This window comes from Ipomoea nil, unplaced genomic scaffold (genome assembly GCF_001879475.1).
Source record: "Ipomoea nil cultivar Tokyo-kokei standard unplaced genomic scaffold, Asagao_1.1 scaffold1421, whole genome shotgun sequence".
Lineage (NCBI taxonomy): Eukaryota > Viridiplantae > Streptophyta > Magnoliopsida > Solanales > Convolvulaceae > Ipomoea > Ipomoea nil.
In genome coordinates, this window is record NW_017617849.1 from 4989933 (window position 1) to 5012532 (window position 22600).

General features: G+C 34.7%; 4 protein-coding genes across 4 annotated transcripts; 2 read left to right on the plus strand and 2 right to left on the minus strand.

The window, feature by feature from the left end:
* Positions 1–6405: 6405 nt before the first annotated feature.
* Positions 6406–10039, plus strand: LOC109187191 (peroxisome biogenesis protein 22-like). Its single transcript, XM_019337315.1, has 8 exons — positions 6406–6790; positions 7323–7553; positions 7644–7691; positions 8446–8502; positions 8595–8696; positions 8807–8872; positions 9164–9265; positions 9693–10039. The coding sequence occupies exons 1-8, from the start codon at positions 6698–6700 to the stop codon at positions 9795–9797; spliced, it is 804 nt and encodes a 267-aa protein (XP_019192860.1). The 5' UTR covers positions 6406–6697; the 3' UTR covers positions 9798–10039.
* Positions 10040–10505: 466 nt separating this feature from the next.
* LOC109188231 (pentatricopeptide repeat-containing protein At1g71460, chloroplastic) lies at positions 10506–12702 on the plus strand. Its single transcript, XM_019338819.1, has one exon. It carries the CDS (start codon positions 10580–10582, stop codon positions 12665–12667), a length of 2088 nt encoding a protein of 695 aa, XP_019194364.1. The 5' UTR covers positions 10506–10579; the 3' UTR covers positions 12668–12702.
* A 165-nt stretch (positions 12703–12867) lies between these two features.
* Positions 12868–17928, minus strand: LOC109188232 (histone-lysine N-methyltransferase ATXR2). Its single transcript, XM_019338820.1, has 15 exons — positions 17739–17928; positions 17581–17656; positions 17157–17242; positions 16693–17057; positions 16424–16536; positions 16268–16299; positions 15913–16055; positions 15079–15166; positions 14846–14894; positions 14693–14747; positions 14365–14434; positions 14205–14274; positions 13546–13622; positions 13258–13314; positions 12868–13184 (listed from the first exon to the last, which is right to left on the minus strand). The coding sequence occupies exons 1-15, from the start codon at positions 17820–17822 to the stop codon at positions 13065–13067; spliced, it is 1485 nt and encodes a 494-aa protein (XP_019194365.1). The 5' UTR covers positions 17823–17928; the 3' UTR covers positions 12868–13064.
* Positions 17929–19986: 2058 nt separating this feature from the next.
* Positions 19987–21540, minus strand: LOC109188234 (peroxidase 3-like). Its single transcript, XM_019338822.1, has 4 exons — positions 21139–21540; positions 20852–21049; positions 20612–20771; positions 19987–20521 (listed from the first exon to the last, which is right to left on the minus strand). The coding sequence occupies exons 1-4, from the start codon at positions 21346–21348 to the stop codon at positions 20103–20105; spliced, it is 987 nt and encodes a 328-aa protein (XP_019194367.1). The 5' UTR covers positions 21349–21540; the 3' UTR covers positions 19987–20102.
* Between the last annotated feature and the right edge of the window lie 1060 nt (positions 21541–22600).

Consider the following 22600-nt stretch of genomic DNA (forward strand, 5'->3'; position numbering starts at 1 on the left):
TTTCCCGGTGAAATTTTGACGGAAAAGTGGCCGGAAGGACCATTTTTGCAAAAAAATCAATAGTCGTGGACTAAAATTGCAAAGTTCAAAAGTCGTGAATCAATTCTGTCAGTGCCACTATAGTCGTGGGACTAAAAGTGCAAAAAACTCCACAATACTACAATCTACTATATATATATATATATATATATATATATATATATATATATATATATATATATATACTAATAAGAGCCCAAGAGAGTTAGGCCTATAATGGGTAGAAAAAATGGCGGTCAAAATTTTTAATCAAATGAATGGCTCAGATTGATCAGATTTTAATTTTTCCTTAAGATTTACTAATTTATCCTTAATGAATATGATTTTCCGTTAACTTTTCCGTTAAATATTATCTTTTCCGTTAATTTCTGTTAGTTCACCGTTGACTTACTCATTGATTTCAATAAGAAAGGTCTTAGGTTCGAACCTCATCTCAATCAAAGTTGACATAATTAGTACTCTATTTTACTCTTATTAAATTAAAATAATAATAATTTAGTAGCTACAACAAAAAATAATACATGAATATGCATTTCTTTAATTTAGAATTATGTGTCTACAATGTCTTTATTCAAAAAAAAATTATTCATTATCAATAAATTAAATAAGATAAATAATTTCATTAGTTATATTGTCTTTATTTTTCTCTAATATAAAAATTCTTTACATTCAATTTCATCAATTGATTATATTCGCTACATTATCCCTACAATGTCTTTATTAAAAAAAATTATTCATTATCAATAAATTAATTAAGAGAAATAATTTTATTAGTTATATTGTCTTTATATTTCTCGAAATGTAAAAATTCTTTACATTCAAATTCATCAATTATATTGATTATTTTTACTACATTGTCTATTATCTTTTTTGTGCACTATTTTAAAATTAAATATCAAAGTTATAATACAAAATAATGTTATATATTTATTTACCAAGTATTTTATTAATACCATGAAAAAATTAAAAATATAATTAATAAAGTCAATCATATTAACTATTTGAGGGATTTGTTGAAAAAGAGAGTATTCAAATCACACAACAAAAAGTGAGAACTATCTCGCAATGTCCTTGTTTGAAAATCAGCAGTTAGCGGTTAGCGTTAGCGAATTATATTAACGGATTTGACCAGCGAATTATATTAACGGTTGGTAAAAAGATATTTGAAAAAATTAGCTGTTTAGATTACCATATGTAAAATGACCTAAGGGTATACATAATAATAATAATAATAATAATAATAATAATAATAATAATAATAATAATAATTATTATTATTATTATTATTATTATTATTATTATTATTATAATAATTGTTTATATATATATAATATTAAACCAATCATATTAACTACCTTGGGGATTTATTGATAAAAAGAGTATTGAAATCATTCACACAACAAATTGAAGTGAGAAACTACTTTGCAATGTCCTTGTTTGTCAATCAGCAGTTAGCTCTTCAATATTAATATATATTTAATATTTTATGCCTTAATTTTTATTTGCTCTCCCTTATCTCCCATATTTGGTTTAAACCATACTTATACAATTATTTTATAGACAATTATAATCAATCTTGACTATATTATATTGCATTTGTAAACTTAGAATTACCTATTTAAATACGCAAATTCAACATTCAAGTATCTATGTATGAACAATTCCAATATAATCTTATATTTATATACTTTAGAGTACTTATTTAAAAAAATATTGGGCATTATCCCAATCGCGCAATGCGCGTAAAAAACTAGTAGCATTAATAAATGGTGTCTAAAATGCTGTGCAGAGCAACTATGCAACAGTTAAGAATTGAAAAAGTGGTTAATGTGTTAATTTTATTGTATTTCTTAAAAAAAAAAAAAAAAAAAAGAATAATTCAGATGCAATTGAAATTGAAAGAATTGCATAGGTGCTATTAGCCTTAGACTTTATTTAGCACGCCTAGCTGAAAAGTTAGTAGTTAATAAGTTAATTAATTGAAATTAAGTGTTTAATAAAATTAATTATTGAAGTAGTTATAAGTGTAAAAGGACATAAAAATATAAACTAAAATATTATGATTTTTATTAATGAATGATAGATCATATTATTTTTGTATATATATATATATATATATATATATATATATATATATATATAAAGAAAAAAGTTTAAAAATCATGAACTTAATTTGAAATGTTATTTGAATAACATTTCAAAATAAATTAAGTTCTCTATATTTTACAAACTCTCTAAAATAAGTTCTACCCAAAACTACCTAACTAATATTTAGTTCGTTACATGTATAAATAAATATAAAGGAATAAGGGTCAAATGAGCCATCAAACTGCACACAATAATGCAATTAGGCCATCGAACCTAAAAAAGCTACAATTAGATTCATAAACTAATCATTTTCTTATAATTTGTCTATTTTGTAAGTTTTCTAGGTTGCTAGCAGGTCACCTTTAATTTAAAATATTTTTTAAAATATTTATTATTTAAATAATTATTTTAAATTTTTTAAAAAAAGATACAGATCGTCTCCGGCCAATTGTTCGTTTCCATGGCCGGAGACGTCTTCGTCTCTGGCCGGAGGCGAAGATAACTTCTTCGTCTCCGGCCATGGATTCGGCCATGGAGACGAATCCATGTGGTGTAGCAAAAATAAGATGTGAGCTCGGGTGTGTAATGTTGTCCTCAGGGGATTGGTGGTTATGGCACGCAATATGCAATCACAAGAAACTAGTCACTAGCATAAGGAAATCAACAAGAAGCTAAGCAAACTACAAGTTTAAGGAAATGATAAGACTAACACATATACACAAAGATAAACACAAAAATAAAGAGATAGGACTCAAGCTAGGGAGCATTATCATCTAGATGCTTTAACAACCTAAGGGATTAGGGAGAACAAGTAACCAAGGAAACAAGCGGGAATGCACGTAGGTATCCTAGTCTACGAACCATTCTCATGATTAATAAACAAGGATTAGAACAAGGAATTGCCCCACTTTCGTGGTGAATCAATTCCAAGTCCATCAAGCACACAAAGCATCTAAAGCCCCCAATTTCCCCTATTTTCGTAGGAAGAAATCGGGTCTATGCAAGGGGTGGCTTGGATTCATCACCCAACTCTCGTTGAGGCAAGGAATCCTCCAAAAACAAGCTAATGAATGTGTACATCAAACATTAACAAGATATAAATACAAAACCTTCACAAACACATGAACCCTAGGTTGGAGTTCTTCCCCTTTTTTGCAATAATCACAAATCAAGCATCAAGATAGATAATACAACCCTAACTCAAGTCCAAAAACTAACTACTCATGATTAAATAGCATAAAGAATACAAGAACACAAGTAATAAACATAAATCTTGCAAAGTAAAGAGATAAAAGGAAAAAGAACTTATGTATTGAAAATGGAAGAACAATCTTGAAATGTTGAAATCCAATCTCCAAATCCAAGATTACAAGCTTCAAAAGTGTTAAGAAACATAAATCTAAGTCTAATCTAACCTAAAAATATGAAAGGAAGTGAAAGGAAATGTCTAGGGTTGGAACAAGGTCCAAAACCGAGTTGAAATGATACAAAACGCGCCTAAATAGAGCAGAGCAGATTGGGACGCCCTCAGGGATGGGAGTACGTCAGGGGGTACGATTTTTGGTGCATTTCCAGTGAAAAATGGATCAGGGAGAAGAGATGCGTACTGGCATGCGTATGGGCGTACGGCAGGGCGTACGAGGCTGCTGAAAACAGAATTCTGTGCACTTGTCTTGACTTCTAGGCTATTTTTCTCATCTAAAACCATTTTATTGACACTTATGATCTTCAGCAAAGTTGTATCCCTTTACGTTAGGTTTCCAATGGTTCAAGAATCACTTCATTTGGACATTTATAGGCTGAGATATGGTCCAAAAACCAAATAGTGGTCAGTTTTGAATTGTAAGTTTGGAACTTCAACTTCAAGGATAATTTCGACCACCGTGGCTTCCTTTTTAGGCTTTGATGTTTGAATATTAGTTGTAGCTCTTTGAATCTTCTATCCAATGGGACAAGAATCACATAAATTGGATATTTCTAGACCGAGATATGTCCCAAAAACAGAACAGTGGCCAATCCATGTGAGAATTTCAGCTTGTTGACACTTGTTCCACTTTTGCCTTGGTTTAATTTGTCCATATGATCAACACCATTGAAAACATCACTCTTTGGCTCCTTTGGAAGTGTTGCATCCATCTCCTTAGCTTCACCTTGGCTCCCCTTGACTCCAAATGCATCCAACATGATCTAAAATCCTTCATTTCTACTCAAAGATAATGAATTGTGCATAATGGATCAAATGAGCAAAATAAAGATCATTTTGAACAACATTGTGACACTTCATAAACAAAACAAGGTTAAATATGGGGTATAAATATGAACAATTATGCACTTATCACCATGGCCGGAGACAGTCTGTTTATCCATGGTCGGAGACGGTCTGTATTTTTTTTTTAAATAATAAATATTTTAAATTAAAGGTGACTTGCTAATAACCTAGAAAACTTACAAATTAGATAAATTGTAAAAAAAAATGGTTAGTTTATGATCTAATTGTAGCTTTTTTAAGTTTAATGACCTAATTGCATTATTGTGTGCAGTTCGATGACATATTTGACCCTTATTCCATAAATAAATAAAAGGAATAAGGATCAAATAGGTCATCGAACTGCACACGATAATTCAATTAGGCCACTGAACCTAAAAAACCAACAATTGGGTCCCTAAACCAACCAATTTCAAAGAATTATTCCAATTTGAAGGTTTCCAACAGGTCAACAGGTCATCATTCCAAATTAATTATTTTTTAAAGAGTAAATACCCAAAATAGTCCCTCGACTATAGCTAAATTCACAAATTGATCCTCGACTTTGAATTTTAACAAATTAAGTCCTTAACTTTTCAATTTTAACACGATTTGGTCCTCCGTCTATTTGACCGTTTGTTGACTGTGATTTTTGAGGATATATGTGTAATTTCATGGTCCATCGTCGGTTTTTTAAGGTTCCGGTTGCATTTTCAGACCGCACTGTTACATTGACGAAAGCAATCTGCCAAATCCTGTCGCCTTTTTTCATCCTCTATTTGGATTCAATGTAGTTGAGTTTGTACCAGAGCGAAGAATACGACGTGTTTTCGAATAGGTGCAACGTCATCCTAGACTGTGTCACGACAGCGGATGAGGGCGGGCGGCGATGAAATTACATATATATCCTCAAAGATCACGGTCAACAAATGGTCAAATAGATGGAGGACCAAATCGTGTTAAAATTGCAAATTAAGGACTTAATTGGTTAAAATTAAAAGTCAAGGACCAATTTGTAAATTTAACTATAGTTGAGGAACCATTTTAGGTATTTACTCTTTTTAAAAAAATAGATTTTAAAAATTAATTATTAATTATTTAAATAAATAAATAAATAACAGGACTCCACCGGAGTGCTGTTTGTTTTTTTTTTTCTTTTTAATTTAAAAATAATTAATTTTTAAAATTTATTTTTTAAAGGAATAAGGTTCAAATTAGCTACTGAACGTAACCTGAAAATGCAATTAGGCCACTGAACGAAAATAAAGTGCAATTAGGCCACTGAACACTCAAAAAACGTGCAATTAGGTCACTGAACTCTCCAAACGTATGCAATTTCACCGGATAGCAGGTTACCATCAATTTTAGCAGGTTACCTGATTACGTGGCAGCTGAGTTGACATTTTTAATAAGTTTTAAATAATTTTTAATAATTAATTTTAATAATAAATTTGATAAAAAATTGAAAAAAATTAAATAAAAAATAAAATAAAGTCGTTTTTATTTTTTTAAAAAAAAATTAAATAAAAATTTATTATTAAAATTTATTAAAAAATATTTAAAATTTATTAAAAATGACAACTCAGCTGCCACGTAAGCAGATAACCTGCTAAAATTGAGGGTAACCTGCTATCAGGTGAAATTGCACATTTTTGGAGTGTTCAGTGGCCTAATTGCACTTTTTTTTCGTTCAATGGCCTAATTGCATTTTCAGGTTACGTTCAGTGGCCAATTTGAACCTTATTCCTTTTTTAAAAAATAATTAATTTGGGAGGATGACATGTTGACATGTTGGAAACCTTTAAATTGAAAGATTTGTTTGAAATTGGTTAGTTTAGGGATCTAATTGTTGATTTTTTAAGTTCAGTGACCTAATTGCATTATCGTGTGCAGTTCAATGGTCTATTTGACCCTTATTCCTAAATAAAATTTGACCCGCAAGTTACAAGCAGCCTTGGAAATTGGAATCATATTTCCTTATTTCTTCATGTCGCAATTCCTAGTACTAGAAAAAGATTAAAAAGTGGGAGAGGAGAAGAAAAAGATTAATTAAAAAGAAAATAAGATATATGGCCTCGAAGTAAAGCTGTTTTTCTTTCTGGGTCTTCGACATCGTCGACGGCGAGATCTATCGTGTTTGTTAAGCCTCTTATCGTCTCTCTCTAAAACCAGCCAAATTGGAGAACATTCAGCATGGAGCAGCTCAACTGTTGAGAGGGCTTATCAATTGATTGATCTTCTTCATTGGGAAAGACTCGGTCTTCCAAACGACGTCGCGTGTGCCTGCCTCCGCGCTGAATTGTAACAATTGAATCTCAATTTGGCATGGCAGATTACCCCAAAGACGATTTTAATCAGCTCATTAAGCGTTTCGGCGCTTTTCTCACTGTCAAGATATCCAATGTCTTTCATTCCCTGGTTCGCCCCCTCTTTCTTTATACCTCTCTTCCTAGTATAAGTTTCCTATTTGATGTTGAGAAAAAGGTTTTGATCCTCACATTATTATGTGATTTTGTAAGTAATGTTTTTATTCAGGTATTTAAGAACAAATGATTGGTTTTTCTAGGAAAAAAATTGGTACTTTATTAGTTTGAGAACTGCATTTTAGGGCCTGTAGACAGGTAAATTGGCTTACTGATGGAATGGGTTTCAGTTGTGGACAAGTTTAGGTTGTTGTGTTCAATGCTATTTTTATAATACTGTAAGGCTTGATTCTCAAACTAATGTCGTATCACACTTGATTATGGAATTTTGCTTTAAATTTTTACTACTAAGTACTATGCTAGGTTCTTTGGTACTTTGTTTTTTTTTTTTGGTGACTTTGCTTCTAGACAAATTCTTGACTTGTAATACATTTTTGTGGACCATGAAACTGCCCTTTCCCTTTTTTCCCTTATGATGATAATACTGCTGAAATTTGCTGATCAAAATGTATATTGCCTAATTTCAGGATTCTAGATCAATTGGTGCTTTGGCAGGTCTTGCATTTGCAGTAGTGTTTACCTGGAGAGTATTGAGATCACCCAGTCAAAGAAGACGGCCTAAGCGGCTAACTGGTGCACCTAGTAGTTCTAGTGCAAGCAGTAACACAAATGCAAATGTAACAACATCTGCAAGTAACCCTTCGCCAGAGAATTCAAGAGCACAAAATGTTGTTGATGAGTTTTTTCAGCCAGAAAAGGCGAGTGACATTTTTTCCAAACTAAAAGAAAATTCTTTTTATGTGTAAAACATATTAACTAAATCAATCCTTCTACCCTTGCTTTTGCAGCCAACACTTGGGCAAATAGTTAGGCAAAGGTTGAGTGAAGGGAGGAAGGTAAACTTCTATAATCTTTTCATTCATTGTTCCATACAACTATGGTCTAGTTTGGATAAGGAACTTAAAATATGCACTTTCTAATCAGTGTACAATAGTGTATAAGGTCTTGCCATTTTAAGTTGCCTCAATTTAGTTTTAGCTTTTTTCTGATAAAACCTGGGAACAGCTTATAAAAATAATCCAACTTTTCATAACCCATAAACTCTCCTTAAGCATATCCATATATAGTAAAAAGTACTAGATAAGCTGAAAATAAGCTCAACCAAATTTGGCCTTTTTCTTTTGAGCAAGATCCTCCGTTGTCCTCTAATGGATTGGAACAATTATCATCTTTTGCAACTTGATTTTGCTTGGAACAGCACAAACATGATTATAGTAGGCCTCCTTTCTTTGCGTTGTTAGACTGATATCATTGCTTATCATACTAATCATATCTCTGTGAATATTTGTTGAAATTACATGCCTATTTTAAAAATGTTCTTGAGCTTCTTATAATAAAAATTTACCAGGCATATGAGGGCATTTATATCTCCTTGACTTGGTTTTTCTGTCAGCACAGTGTTACTGTATCGTTGGTGATAGTGTACCAATTTTGAAAATTTGTGGATTACTTGGAGAGTGAACATATAACCAGTATTGGGTATAGAGATGACTCCCCCAAAATAGATAAATAAATAAACCAAAGTAAATGCTATTTCATTGCATAGTATATCACAAGTCAGCTGACACATTTACTTATTTTACTGTGCAGGTAACCTGTCAGTTACTTGGCGTGATCCTCGAGGAAACTAGCCCAGAGGAGCTTCAGGTTATTTCTGTTTTTCATTTCTTCACCATTTGTTAGTGTCTTTAGTGACAGTTGTTAATCATGCATTTAACAAAGTGCACCTTTGTTTGTAGAAACAAGCAACAGTAAAACCCTCTGTGCTGAAAGTGTTGCTTGAAATCACCAAATGTTGTGATCTTTATCTAATGGAGAGAGTTCTGGATGATGAAAGTGAAGTAAGTGCTCGTTCTTAGCTTATTATAATGAGCAAGAAAGCTCAAGTGGGAATGTTTAATATTCTAAAGAAAATTTCCTCCTTAATTATGTGATGAGGTGTTATTTGCAGAAAAAGGTCCTCCTGGCTTTAGAAGATGCCGGAGTATTTACATCTGGTGGCTTGGTGAAGGACAAGGTATTTAGATCTTCTAACTTCTCCTTTTCTTTAATCTCTATTATTATTATTTTCAATTCAAGGCTCTTAATGGATTTCTTCATTACCAAAGAAGTTTATCTCTTGTTGCCCCCCATCTCATCAGAAAATTATCTTGTTAGACTTGCTACTGAAAATCCTTCAGGTGAAAAAGGCTGATTGAGTGATTGTCCATAGTCCATATTATGAATGAATTGGATCTCACAAGTCTTTAGAATTTAGATAACCTTGAAACCGTTCTGCTATTTATTTATTTTATTACTGCTTGTGCAGGTTCTCTTTTGTAGCGCTGAAAATGGTCGGACGTCTTTTGTTAGGCAACTGGAACCGGATTGGCATATTGACACAAATCCAGAAATTGTAACCCAGTTAGCGGTACATTTTTATTCTTTTTAGCAATATAATATTCTTTAGATGCTATTCTCTCTTACAAAATGGCATAGAGATACTATAAATATGGTGAAGTTAGATATGTGCAGACCTGTTTTAGGAGACAATGTACTGTTTTATATGTTTCTGCAGACTCCAGAAAAATTCATATTTGGTAAACAAAAATGGCATTGACTAATGCACGAAAATGAGAGTGTAGAGACTAGAGAGGAGAGCAAAAAAAAATAAAAATGATTAATACTATTACTCAAATTAGTTCTTGGGCTTCATTGGCGTATATGCAAATTGCAAATGCATTGCAAGTTAGTCATTCTAGATCTTAGTTTACGGAACTTCAATTGATGCCAAACCCAATATTTTTTGTTAGTTATGTGTAATGTATTTTTGTATTTACTTGTGGTAATGGGTGCAGAGATTCATCAAGTACGAGCTTCACATTTCACCAACTAAGCCAGAGCGAGCTGCTTCGAACGTGTTCAGCTCAACTTCCTTGGAGCAGTTCTTTGGTTGTGTTTAAAATGCAAATAAGTAAAAAGGATTTAGATACATCTGTCATTTGTTTTTTTTTTTTTTTTGATTTGTTTTGCTTAATGCCCTTTTTAGAGTAGCTGCTGGCCTGCAGCTGTAACATTGTTAGGAAACAGGGATACATTACTTGATTCTGCTAGTTTGGTACTCAAAACTACTCTACGCTGGAAATTCTTCTATGTGCCAATTTGGTGCTTGTTTATAATAGCTCTACTTTCCATGATTGCTAAATTTGATCTTACTCGTTCATTGATTTAGCGGATGAGAAGTTTCACTTAAGATTTGCTTCCAGAGTTCCAGTAATAAGGTAACGTCCAATTTTTGTCTGCGTGCAGAAGTGTATAATTTGGTATTAAGTCTCGAAACTAGATTATTAGCAAAATAGAAAATTTTGGGTTATCAAAAAAGAATTTGACTCTATTCACTAAATTTTAAAAAACGTAAATTGTCAGTTATTTGCGAATGCACTGTTAAATATTAATTGTAATTATAAAAATGTTATAATATTTTGGGAGAATGCAGTTACCGAAATTTGAACTTATACAGCTACCGAAGTTCAAACTTGATTTTTTTTTTCTCCCAAATATTATCTACTGCATCATTGAGCTAAGTCTGTGCGGACATTTTATTACGAACCTAGTTCTCTTGGAGTTGATATATATATATATATATATATATATATATATATATATATATATCAGCTCTTGGGCGTTAAATGCTATCCAAATAGACGAGAAGATAAGACTTTGGAGTTGAAACGAAAAGAAGGCAATGGAGTGTATGGCAAACTATAACGTCACTTCCCTCTCCCCTCCTCCAACTCTGCATCATCTCCGTTCTCTCCTTCGAAGATCTCTCAGAGCCCATCAAAGCCACCACCATGCTTTCAAGACCAAAGCATCATCGTCTACAATTGATCTTAGTCCTCAGAAACATTCCAACAAGAAAAGAGCGAAACCGACAACGCGAAGAAAATTCCGGGAGCAGGACGCTTTCCCGGACTCCATACCTATTCACAGCAAAAACCCACATTCCGTTTACAAAGATATTCGGAGCTTCGCCCGCCAGAACAGGCTAAAAGAAGTCCTTTCTATTCTTGATTACTTGGACCATCGCGGTATTCCTGTAAATGTCACCACTTTCGCTTCCATTATCGAGGCTTGCGTCCGGAGGAGGGCCCTGAACGAAGCTAAGACTGTGCATACACATATCCGGATCAATGGGCTTGAAAATAATGAGTTTTTGCAGACGAAGCTTGTCAACATGTACGCGGCTTGTGGGGCGGTTGAGGAAGCAAAGAGGGTGTTCGATGGAATGCCTGTGAGAAGTGTGTACCCGTGGAATGCGCTGCTTAGAGGAAATGTCGTGCTGGGTGGTCGTAAATACCACGAGGCTCTAGATACGTTTTCAGAAATGCGGGCTCAGGGAGTGGAGTTGAATGTATATAGCTTCTCTTGTATGATCAAGAGTCTTGCTGGGGCTTCTGCATTTTCCCAAGGTTTGAAGACTCATGCACTTTTGGTAAAGAATGGCTTTCTGGGCAGTAATATAATCAGAACTAGTCTGATTGATATGTACTTCAAGTGTGGGAAGATCAATCTTGCTTGCCGGGTTTTCGAGGAGATTGAAAACAGGGATGTTGTTGCTTGGGGTGCAATGATTGCTGGTTTCGCTCATAATCGCCTGCAAAGGGAGGCATTGGAGTGTGCAAGACAAATGATAGAAGAAGGATTGGAAGTGAATTCAGTTATTCTGACTACAATTCTTCCAGTTATTGGAGAAGTGTGGGCATGGAGAATTGGGCAGGAGGCCCATGCTTATGTACTCAAGACAAAGGACTACAGCAAGCAATTGTTTATCCAGTCTGCTCTGATAGATATGTACTGCAAGTGTGGAGATTTGGCCTCAGGAAGGAAGGTGTTTTACAGTTCAAAGGAGAGAAATGCAGTCTCCTGGACTGCTCTCTTGGCAGGTTATGTCGAAAATGGGAGGTTGGATCAAGCTTTAAGGTCTATTACATGGATGCAACAGGAAGGTTTCAAGCCTGATATTGTCACACTTGCTACAGTCCTGCCAGTTTGTGGGAAACTAAAGGCACTGGTGCAAGGTAAGGAAATCCATGGATATGCAGTGAAAAATGGCTTTTTGCCCAATGTTTCTGTTGCCACTTCCCTGATGATGATGTATGCAAAGTGCGATCTGCTCGAGTATTCAGTGAGAGTGTTCGAGGGGATGGAGAAGAGGAACGTAATCGCGTGGACAGCCATGATATCATCCTACATCGAATCTGGAAGCCTGCACGAAGCGCTTGATGTTTTCCGGGCAATGCAGCTGTCAAAGCACAGGCCAGACTCGGTTGCAATGGCAAGAATGTTGGAAATATGTGGTGAGCTCAGAGATCTGAAGCTTGGAAGAGAACTACACGCCCAAGTTCTGAAGAAAGACCTTGCCTGTGTGCCCTTTGTTTCTGCAGAAACCATTAGAATGTATGGCAGCTGTGGTGCCATTGATGAAGCCAGATTTTCCTTTGATGCAGTGTCAGTTAAAGGACCGATAACATGGACTGCCATCATTGAGGCTTATGGACTCACTGGCCAATATGTTGAAGCATTACAGACTTTTAAGCAGATGATATCAAAGGGCTCTTCTCCAAATGCCTTTACCTTCAAGGCAATCCTGCATATTTGTGAGCAAGCTGGATTTGCAGATGATGCCTGTAGATTTTTTTCTTTGATGACCAAACGATATAAAATTGATGCATCCAAAGAACATTATGACAGCATTATTAGCCTCCTCAATAGTGTAGGTCAATTTGAGAAGGCTGACAAATTTGTACATTTGAGATCATTATTGGAATGAAGATATTAAGAATGTTCAACAGGTTTCAAGTTCGAGTCTCATCCCAATCAGGGTTGACATTATGTTGAACAGATATTACTAGTAGATTAGAGTGTATAAAAAAAATGCTCAATTTTTTTTTTTCACACATTCAGACTAGTTTTATTTACAATATTCAAATCTGAGACTTTTTTCAAGGAAAAAAAATATCAAATTTAATGTTATACAAGGACATATTATCTTCAACATAAAACAATGGAAAAGAGAATTGGTTCAGATTCTAAGAAGCTGTGTTTTACTATGGTTCTAATGCTATCATCATATGAAGTAACAAGAAATCGAAGAGTGAATAAACTGACTACACAAAATTGGGATATAGTTGCATTTGATCCATATCAAAGTTAAAATAAAGCTAGAATTACGCCTTCAATTGCTCTTCTTCAAGGCATCTGGGGCATTTACATCTGAAACCATAGTCTGCAAGCGATGCCTGTCTCTCCTCAACCGGAAGGTCCTCGTCTACATATGAAATAGTGATCTGGAAATGTAGACACGAAATATTTATGATCAGCGTTGAAACAAGCAAAAAAGATTAAATTATCAAAGATTACCTCTTCTCCCTTTTGTATCGGTTGGAGAGCAATTATTGTTGCCTGGCCATCCAAATCCTACGTACAAGGGAAAATAAAAGATTCATAATCATAAAACACTGAGGTCTTTAAATTTGAAAACATGAAAATGCAAAGATGAAAATATCCTCAGGCAATCAGGCATTAGGGTTTCAGTATTAGTTTTACGCCTTCAATTGCTCTTCCATAACAGGGTAACTGCTGCAATCTAAACATAGCATAATGACAAATAAATATGAAGCTCTACACAAGTGTTCTGAATGTACGGACCTCTTCTCGTTTGAAAGCTTTCGCATTAGGTTTACAGGAATGGTTCATGCAACTCTGTAAGGGGAAAAATGCAGTACCTAACACCAAAATTACAATAATCTGTCAAACTTCAGAATCAACGAACCCCATAATAAAGAGAGATAAAATCTTCTAATTTGAGGTGGCAGAAAAGTTAATCAACATCCCCCCTTCTCTAATCTCTCCTGGACTAGAGTTGCAAAAGATATCGAATCAAATTCAGAAGGTTTGCAAAATCCAAAACAATGATTAGCACAGTTAACCAGAGCTTCACTGATATTATAACTCACTCTTGCAAGGTTGCAAGTGACCTTAACTTCTCACTAATTTGACATAAATTTCAAAATATTTCATCAAGTTATGAAATTTTTATCCCCCAAACTTAACTCTTGAAGGAAGAAGAAAAACAAAAAAGGAAAAACTTTTTTTTTTTTATAACATCCACATTTAATTTACTAGATGATTGCAAGATTAGTAATTTATGGAAACTATCAAACGGGTACAAAAAGAAATGCATAATGCTGAATCTGCAATTTTGGGCCATGAGAATCAGAAAGAACTGAAAAAAGGGAAAGGAACATTGTAATGCACAGGACATTCCCAATAAGATTTATCTACATATTTTGCAAGATCAAACTAACCTTGACAGCAAATTGAATAGTCATCACCAAGAGCATCCAAAAGAGGCCGTGTTATTTGCTCAGCTTCTCTCTGCAACATACAATATAAGTGATCCAATTAAAGCTCATCAATATATGAACTGCTAAGTAGTTATAATTTACTTATGGATTGAACACTAACCTTTTCAGAGTTTGGAAGATCATCAATGTGAAGAAAATAATTCTCCAATGGCGACTCTACAACTAAATCACTGTCACATCCAAGGTTTAAGGCATGATGAGAGACAGATTCTGTTAAGTAAAAACCCAAAAATGGCTCAATTTCGCCCCATTTTTGGATCATATCATTTGTCTATGCTTCAAAGCGTTTAGGAATAAAAATAAAAATAAACCAAAACCAAGCATCATTCTTCTCATGGTCTCACATGCACTACACGTGCTTCACCTTAAAGTACATTTGAAATTCATAAAGAATCTTTCTGGAATAGAATTCACAGATAACAACTTACAGGTTATTCAGTTCAAACATTCCAATAATATGGCCATAAATTTCAAGAGAGAACACTGGAAATAGTCAAGGATATTCATTTTAGTATACTAATAGAATCATGTAGAAAAGAAGATTTGTCTGTTCATTAAGAACTACTCCGTAATAAGGATACATGGCTTGCATTCTTGGTCAAAGATGGCTGCCTTCAGGAGCTGCAGAGACTGAACAATCGAAACTTATAAATCAAATTTCAGTATCAAATAAATAATTAAAATATTTGAGTAGCAAAAGAACAGCAAAATACACCAACATTAACTTGAAAATAAAAATTGGAGCTAGAATAGTAGAGCACCCAATCCTTGCTGTATTTGCTTGAGTTTTTTGTTTTCTTTGGGGCTAGGTTACCTTGTTAGCGAGCTCCTTTATTTGCAGTCTAAATGCAGCTTCATCACTATGGTGAACATCATCAGGCAAAGCAATGCAATCCCACCACCTGCCAATTAATTTGGAAATTCATCCAAAAAAAAAAAAAAACAGAAGTTCAAGTAATTAAAGCACACCTCCTTGACTCCTCAGTCACTTATCATATTATCAGAAATAGTTTATAACAACTCAAGTGGAACAGAAACAGATCAATCGAATAAACAACACAGTTACAGCCTTACAGGACCATCCATTGTGTCATCAGGATATTGCATGTAAAAATTATGGTTTGATTACCTCAAATTGAAGCATGTGCTCCATTTCAACTAAAAGCCTAAGCTTATAGTTGGATTGCACATTAATGGCTACATGCTCACACGCCCTCTCACGTGTGCGGTGGGTTCCAAGCAACACGTGGACCGGTAAACCGTAGTCGCTTATGAGTGGCGCTGAGATTCGAACCTATGACCTTTGGTCTGGCTTTGATACCAAATTGAAGCATGTGCTCCATTTCAACTAAAAGCCTAAGCTTATAGTTGGATTGCACAATTAATGGCTACATGCTCACACCTCAAAATTTTAAATTAGTCGGCATGGAAATATATCTGATTATAATTTCAATAGTTAATTATTCTCAAATTTGCTATCAAAATCACAAGTATGAAGAATGTGTTAAATAACAAACTATAATGATTACTCATAGTACATGCAAGTTCATGTAATGCAACATAAAGCATGTGAATTGCTCAAGATTTGCTTGCAGCAAATAGCAAAGACTGGGGAGAAAAAAAAAAAAAAAAAAAAAAAAAAAAGTACCTTTTCTTATATCCCATTGATACAGGCTTCCAAGCCTCCAACAGAAAAGAAAAATCACACTTGCCTGAAGTATCATATTTTCCTTTTCCAGAAAGCCAATCTTCTTTGAACTTCCTGTACCTCAAGATGGTAAAGGAAATCACCTGAAGCACAAGCAATGATATTAAGTTCATTCAGTAACTAACTTTTCTAATAATGTATTCATGTGAGTGTCTGTGTATGAGGCCTTGGTTAAAAACATCTAATTCAACTAAAAGAAATAGAAATACCTATTCTCCACAGTTATGAAAATAAAAGGTTGTTTCTGATGGTTTATGAATGTAAAATTGACTTGAAAGATTAATTTAATAAGTACCTTGGCAGCAGGGAGGAAAATATCATTTGTTTCTGAAATGAAAAAGAAACATAATAAAAAAGCATAACAACTAGCAAAGGAAAAAAAATAAGAAGAAATGAAAAGGTTATGTGCCGGAGATTGTAGTGACACTTGAGTACTAGACCATAACTATACCATTAGCATGTTGTATGAATTTCAAAAGTGCCTCCGTGCTTAATGCTTTTGACCCCTTTCCAGTACAAAGCAAAGAATGGAACTCCTCCCAATCAGCATAGGCACATGATGGGCTGCCAAAGTGTTGAGACATGATTAAAGAAAATTCACTGAGGCTTTCTGTAAGCTTTAATAGCATTTTCAAAATAATGTTCACTTTGAATCATGAAATGGATGCTTAATATGGTTGGAACGAAGAAAAGATTATGAGAAAATATAAAAATGTTTACCTGCAATAATAGGCTTCTTTGCATCCCCCGGGACATGAAACAATTGAGGGCAAGGGGAACTCTTTTGAATAAGGTAACCGTAAGTCACCATTCATTAATGATTCAATCACAACCTTAGGGATGCTTATTTTAGATTTGGAACTGCTGGAAGAACATCCACCTATGTCCTTCCGATCTTCTGCATCAGAATAATCTTCTTCATCAGATGGATCAGAGTTATAGTAGTCTCTTTGTATATGTGAAAATTCTTTCCTTTCACATTCATCTGTGGAAACACCTAAATCTCGCCAATAAAGTTTTCTTCCAATTTGAAGTTCAATTGAGCCAATAAACCGGAAACAATAACTACATACAAGACAGTCAATCTGCAAAACAAAGACAATCATAAGAAGCGTGGGAAGGGAATGAAAATATTGTATCAAGTAATACAAACAACTTTATGGAAGCAAATGATATTTCAAAACCTTATTTGAAGAATGTTGGGCACCAACAAGCATTTTGTCTTTTAAAACAAGGTCTCCTTCTTTGAAATTCTTTTCAGCATAAACTCCTGCAGTTCAATAGTTCATAAAGGTGATGCAAAAACTGCTAGTTTGGAACAGATGCTTCAAAATTTTCAAGGTTTGATTTTGGATTTTTCATTAGATGTCAACATTAGATGAAAAGCATTTGAAACCATAAAGCCTATAATCAGCAATATGCATATGAATCAATCAATAAACCATACAATCAGCTAACTGAACATATTGCAAACAGCATAAGAAACTTACCCTCTAACACAAGTTCAGTTCTTTATGAAATTCGTTACTTCAGCATTCTTAATTAAATCATAATTCAGTAACAGGAAATAAAGAACAAAAAAAAAAAAAAAAAAAAAAGTGAAATTACCCTTTCCATACTCGCCATTGGGCTTCACTTTGAGGGCATCACATTGCCTGGTTTCTGTAAGCTCGTCAAAGTATTTCTGAATACATTCAAGAAAGAGGAATAAACTGAAACACATATAACAACTATATACATGTAGAGATAGAGAGGGTAGTGAGTACCTGAACTTGAAGAGGCGGAGGAGGGTTGAGGAGAGAGGGAATTTGATCGGAGAACTCATCGTCGAATGCGTTATAGGTTTCCATTCAACCTTCGACCAACAGCTGCTTCTACACTTCCACTGGACTTGCGCCGCCGCGGCAGTATGACTCTATCGCTGCTCTCCTAGAATGAGTTTTCAAAGTACGATGTCGTATTACGGGAAACTTACTGAAGCAATTAAATTACTATTTATATTTTTTAAATAAGAGTTAAATATGTAATCCAACTAGACACAAATTTGCAAATGAGCCATTCAATTTAAAAATTTATAATTGGATCCTTGAAAAAGTAAGGGCATCCTCAATAGTGTGAATATTTTGAGGGAAATAGAAAATGGGAGAAAAAAGAAAAACAAAATAAAATTAAAAAATAGAAAAAATAAAATAAAGTTTAACGCGCCCGCTAGGTGCTCTGTTTCTGCCCAACACGCAAGAGATGCGCAAATAAGAAAACAGATGGGACCCACATTATTGATAAAATCCTTATTTTACTGTCAGCCCTCTCTCTCCCATCTTCTCCACTTTGCCATTTGTTTCTTAAATCTTGTGCACAACCCCCTTATTGGGGTTGCTATAAGAAATGCACGTCTTGAGGTCACATGCAAGTAGACTGAGCAAATGTCTTGAAGGATCAAACAACGAGCGACACAACACGTGCGGTAGGACTAACTTGGCATGGACATACTCATAATTAATATAAATAGCCTAGCCAACCCTGCTTACATGATCATCTTGTACTCACTAATCCAACCATACTCTACTGAAACTCTGTATTCAGTCACTTTCTTGGGTAACTCTAATTCCTATTAGACTGCCTGGTCGACAAAGTGAGACATCCTATCATATGCTCAACTTGAATCCCCTTTTCCAATAACATTTAGTAAACCACAACCTATTTTACACTATCAATGACATCCACCAAACTCAGTCTAATCACAATCTAACTCAGAAAAGTTAAATTGTAAATGCAACACTATTGAGTTAATACATAAAATGGTCCCTCGACTATGTCATAATTACCAATTTGGTCCTCAACTACCATTCTTACCCAATTAAGTCCTCAACTATGTAACTTTTACTCAATTAAGTCCTCAACTATACAATTCTTACCCAATTTAGTCCTCTGTATTAATTTGACTGTTTGTTGACTGTCAAAAGTCGGGATAAAATTATAATTTTACAAGATTTCTCCTTCCCCTCCATTTAGCAGCGCCAAACCATGCAGCAATACACTCCGATCAGATTTCGATCGTAAAAAAATCGTTGGAAATCAAATTCATGGGCTATCCGATGCATAACCACTACTTCGATACTGACAGGTTTAGAACCCAACCGGAGCTTATTGCTACATGGTTTGGCGCTGCTAAATGAGGAGGAAGGAGAAAACTTGTAAAATTACAACTTTATTTCCACTTTTGACAGTCAACAAACAGTCAAATTGACAAAGGACTAAATTGGGTAAAAAATTGTATAATTGAGGACTTAATTGGGTAAGAATGATAGTCGAGGACCAAATTGATAATTACGACATAGTCGAGGGACTATTTTGGGTATTAACTCAATTTTATTCATATACTCTACTAAATGTACTTACTTTTTATTTTTTATTCATTTAGTAGACAAATAACCGATTAGTGTTTGAGTCAAAACTCTCAACATTTTCTTTGAGTATATTGTAATTCTACTATTTTATAAATGACAAAATTATTCTGTGAATATGGTATAAGACTTAAATAAATGTTGTATATCTTGGGTATAAGACTTAATTGAATCCAGCTATATACTTTCCTACTTGCCTGGCATTTGAATGCGATGGGATAGATTACTCCCCAAATTGAATGGTATTTAGCTATTTAGCTGCCATTAATTATCAATGTTTTAATTTTGTACTCAACAGCAAATTAAACTGATAATAGTAAAAGGTTGCGTCAAAGAAGAGGATGAAAAAAGACTAGTTTTGGGACCCATATGCCACATGCCTATGAACTTCATACTGAAGTTAGCTAAAAACAATTGGCCACAACCCCAAGTTCACCTTCGTTATCTTTCTAATTTGAGAACAAAATATTAAACATATATTTTTACTATAAACTTTGTTCATTGGATAATTGTCTTGATAATCACAAACTTTAAAGTTTGACTTCCCGTGAGAGCTGTCAAATAGTCTTCTTAATTTGACCTGATCAACTATTATGATTTACTGGAATTTCATAAATAGGACTAAAGCAAGACACAATGATAATCAAATTACATAATTTACGTGCGATGAAGACAAAACAATTTTTGATATCAAAGAAAAAAGCAAAAGTCCCATCGTTGTCTTCTTCAACTGTTCACAACCGCACAGTTTCTCCTGATCTCGCCGGCGCTCCCCGTCTTCACCTGAATCCTCCCCATTTTCTCCATGGACGTGGCAAACTGAGCATTGAAATTTGCCAGCGATCCTTCAGCTAGCTGGTTGACCAACGATCTTGTTGTTGGGTTGGTTAATAAGGCTGCGTCGGACTGGAACAATCCTCTTCTCTTGAGCACGAGTTTATAGTAACTGAGATCAAACGTCTTGAAGCTCCCAGGATCCATTTCTACTATGGTTGTGTTGTCGTTAACCGACCGGCATTTCCTCGTCCTCAGATTTGTCGCGTACTCGCTGTCCAACGATGGGTCTTGGGTCCCAAACACCCCGGTGAAGTTGTATAAACGAGAGGAAAACGACGAGCAATGGGATACTCCGATTGTATGAGCTCCTGAAAAAATTATTATTATTCCACAAAAAAACACCATTAATGAATTGCAGAAATCAATAGTCACTACAATACTCGAGGGTTTTTGCATACCAGATAGTAAGACCAAGTCTGTAAGATCAAGACCCTGGTTGCCAAAGAGCCTCTGCAGGTTAGTGAAGTTACTGGTCGGCGCCGGAATGCTTCTGGCTTCTGAGGCGTTGGAAATCCGGCCGTCTCTCCGGCCGGTCGGGACATTCCAGAAAGGCCCTCCCTGTGACACCAATTAACTAATTAATTCAAGAAATGTTCTTTATTTCCCGACTAATTATAAGTTATAACTAGTATTCTTACAATGGTGACAACAGAGTCTCTTGCAACCAGAGCAACAATATCCGCACAGGACACAACTCCAGGGCACTCTTTCTCCACCACGCTCTTCACTCTGTCAATAAAGTCGAACCCTCTGAGCGACACATTCGGCGGCGCCACCTTCTCCGTTTGGTTTCCGGTGCTCGACGTGAAATTCAGAAGCACCGATGCATCGCAACCCTGCACAGAATGTATACCACTATATATATCAGCCAACTAAAACCAAACCCACAGGGAAGAGAATTTGCAGATTTGTAATGATCAATTACCCTGACAAAGCAATCATGGAAATGCATTCTTAACAAGGTAGCCGACAGAGAAGGAGCATTTGGAATGTGTTGTTTGACATAATCCTGGATGAGTTTCTCGGCTTTGGGACAGGATTTTTCATAGAAATTCATCTGCAACTGAGCATACCCAGAGCCCACGATTCCCAGAATACATAAAACAAGAAACCCATAATTGCCCACCATAGCCATTGCAGTGAGTATTGGAACTTGGAACTTGGAACCCAGAAACTATTTAATTTTCTTGGACTATGCCAAACAATCAAGAAACCTGCAGATTTATAGGCACATAAATAACATCAATTATTAGACAGTGTCACAACACGCAACCACACTGTACGGAGCTGAGGCAACGCGCTCTCTACACTCTAGGCAACATGTGAATGGTTCTATATTTAGTACGAGGCATCTTTCAGAATTACTATGGTTTGACATAGTCGTAAATTAAACAATTAGAAAAGCCATTGGTCACAACTCACAAGACAGTATGTTCTTGGGGTTATTGACCGACAGGCAGCGTATTGGATAAATAATGAATATTTGCAGAAAAAGAACAAAAAAACAATACGGTGGTTTCAAAAAGCATATCATATCATTTTACCTGCTCCCCTCAAAATTTAAGTTGACAATATGCCAATGGATGTTACCTGCTCCCGTTCCTAACTTCCTATGATAATTTAGCAGCTACATATATACTCCAGCTCACTCGTATTTATGTTTTGGCATGTAACTGAGACATTATTAGCGGAAAGGGACAGCAGCGGCTACGACTATTCAAACGTGACTCTATTTCTTAATTTCAAACAACTTATAATATAGTATAGAGTTTTGGCCAACAAATTTACCGAAGTGACCAAAATTGATAATAATTGAATAATTAAGGTACTAAAATTGACAATTTCAAAAGTCGTTGATTGAAATTAACAAGACTCAATAGTCATATGACAAAAAGTGAAATTAACATTATAGTATATGATCTTTCAAAACTGTGAGTATATAACTACTATATACAACTAATTAGTAGACTTTAGCACTTTCGATAAGTCAATCCCATCATGAGTCTCCTCCATAGCCCCATTGGCAATTAGCTAGCTCTACATAGTATGTACTAAGACTGCCCCATCATGTTTTTTTGTTTGTTTGTTTTTTTTTTTTTTTATTCACAGGGTGTTGCAAGCTTGCATCAAGTACAAATGTTGTTAAAATGATAACTTTTGTACTTATTTTTAATCATGGGGATGTGAAAGTGGAACCTACTTTTAAAAGTGAGTCGGAATTACATATACGTAAAAAAAAAAAAAAATACAGTGAGAAAATTACAAATTTTATGATATTAAAATAAGATATATAATTCACTCTTGAAAATGCTAGAGTTTTTCATAAATAAGGATAATCTAATTTTGAGTTTAGTATTTTTGTTAACACGCACGGAGCAGTCTTTACC

What these genes read in the sequence shown, in the direction of transcription:
- LOC109188234 (XM_019338822.1), bottom strand. Translation starts at nt 21,348, where the DNA reads ATGGCTATGGTGGGCAATTATGGGTTTCTTGTTTTATGTATTCTGGGA. An exon ending in GAGACTCTGTTGTCACCATT is followed by an intron (nt 20,772 to 20,851) that starts GTAAGAATACTA and finishes TTGGTGTCACAG; the next exon opens with GGAGGGCCTTTCTGGAATGT. An exon ending in AGACTTGGTCTTACTATCTG is followed by an intron (nt 20,522 to 20,611) that starts GTATGCAAAAAC and finishes TAATTTTTTCAG; the next exon opens with GAGCTCATACAATCGGAGTA.
- LOC109188232 (XM_019338820.1), bottom strand. Translation starts at nt 17,822, where the DNA reads ATGGAAACCTATAACGCATTCGACGATGAGTTCTCCGATCAAATTCCC. An exon ending in CAATGGCGAGTATGGAAAGG is followed by an intron (nt 17,243 to 17,580) that starts GTAATTTCACTT and finishes ATTGAACTGCAG; the next exon opens with GAGTTTATGCTGAAAAGAAT. An exon ending in AAAGAAGCCTATTATTGCAG is followed by an intron (nt 16,537 to 16,692) that starts GTAAACATTTTT and finishes ACACTTTGGCAG; the next exon opens with CCCATCATGTGCCTATGCTG.
- LOC109188231 (XM_019338819.1), top strand. Translation starts at nt 10,580, where the DNA reads ATGGAGTGTATGGCAAACTATAACGTCACTTCCCTCTCCCCTCCTCCA.
- LOC109187191 (XM_019337315.1), top strand. Translation starts at nt 6,698, where the DNA reads ATGGCAGATTACCCCAAAGACGATTTTAATCAGCTCATTAAGCGTTTC. An exon ending in AGTTTTTTCAGCCAGAAAAG is followed by an intron (nt 7,554 to 7,643) that starts GCGAGTGACATT and finishes TTGCTTTTGCAG; the next exon opens with CCAACACTTGGGCAAATAGT. An exon ending in GGTTGAGTGAAGGGAGGAAG is followed by an intron (nt 7,692 to 8,445) that starts GTAAACTTCTAT and finishes TTTACTGTGCAG; the next exon opens with GTAACCTGTCAGTTACTTGG.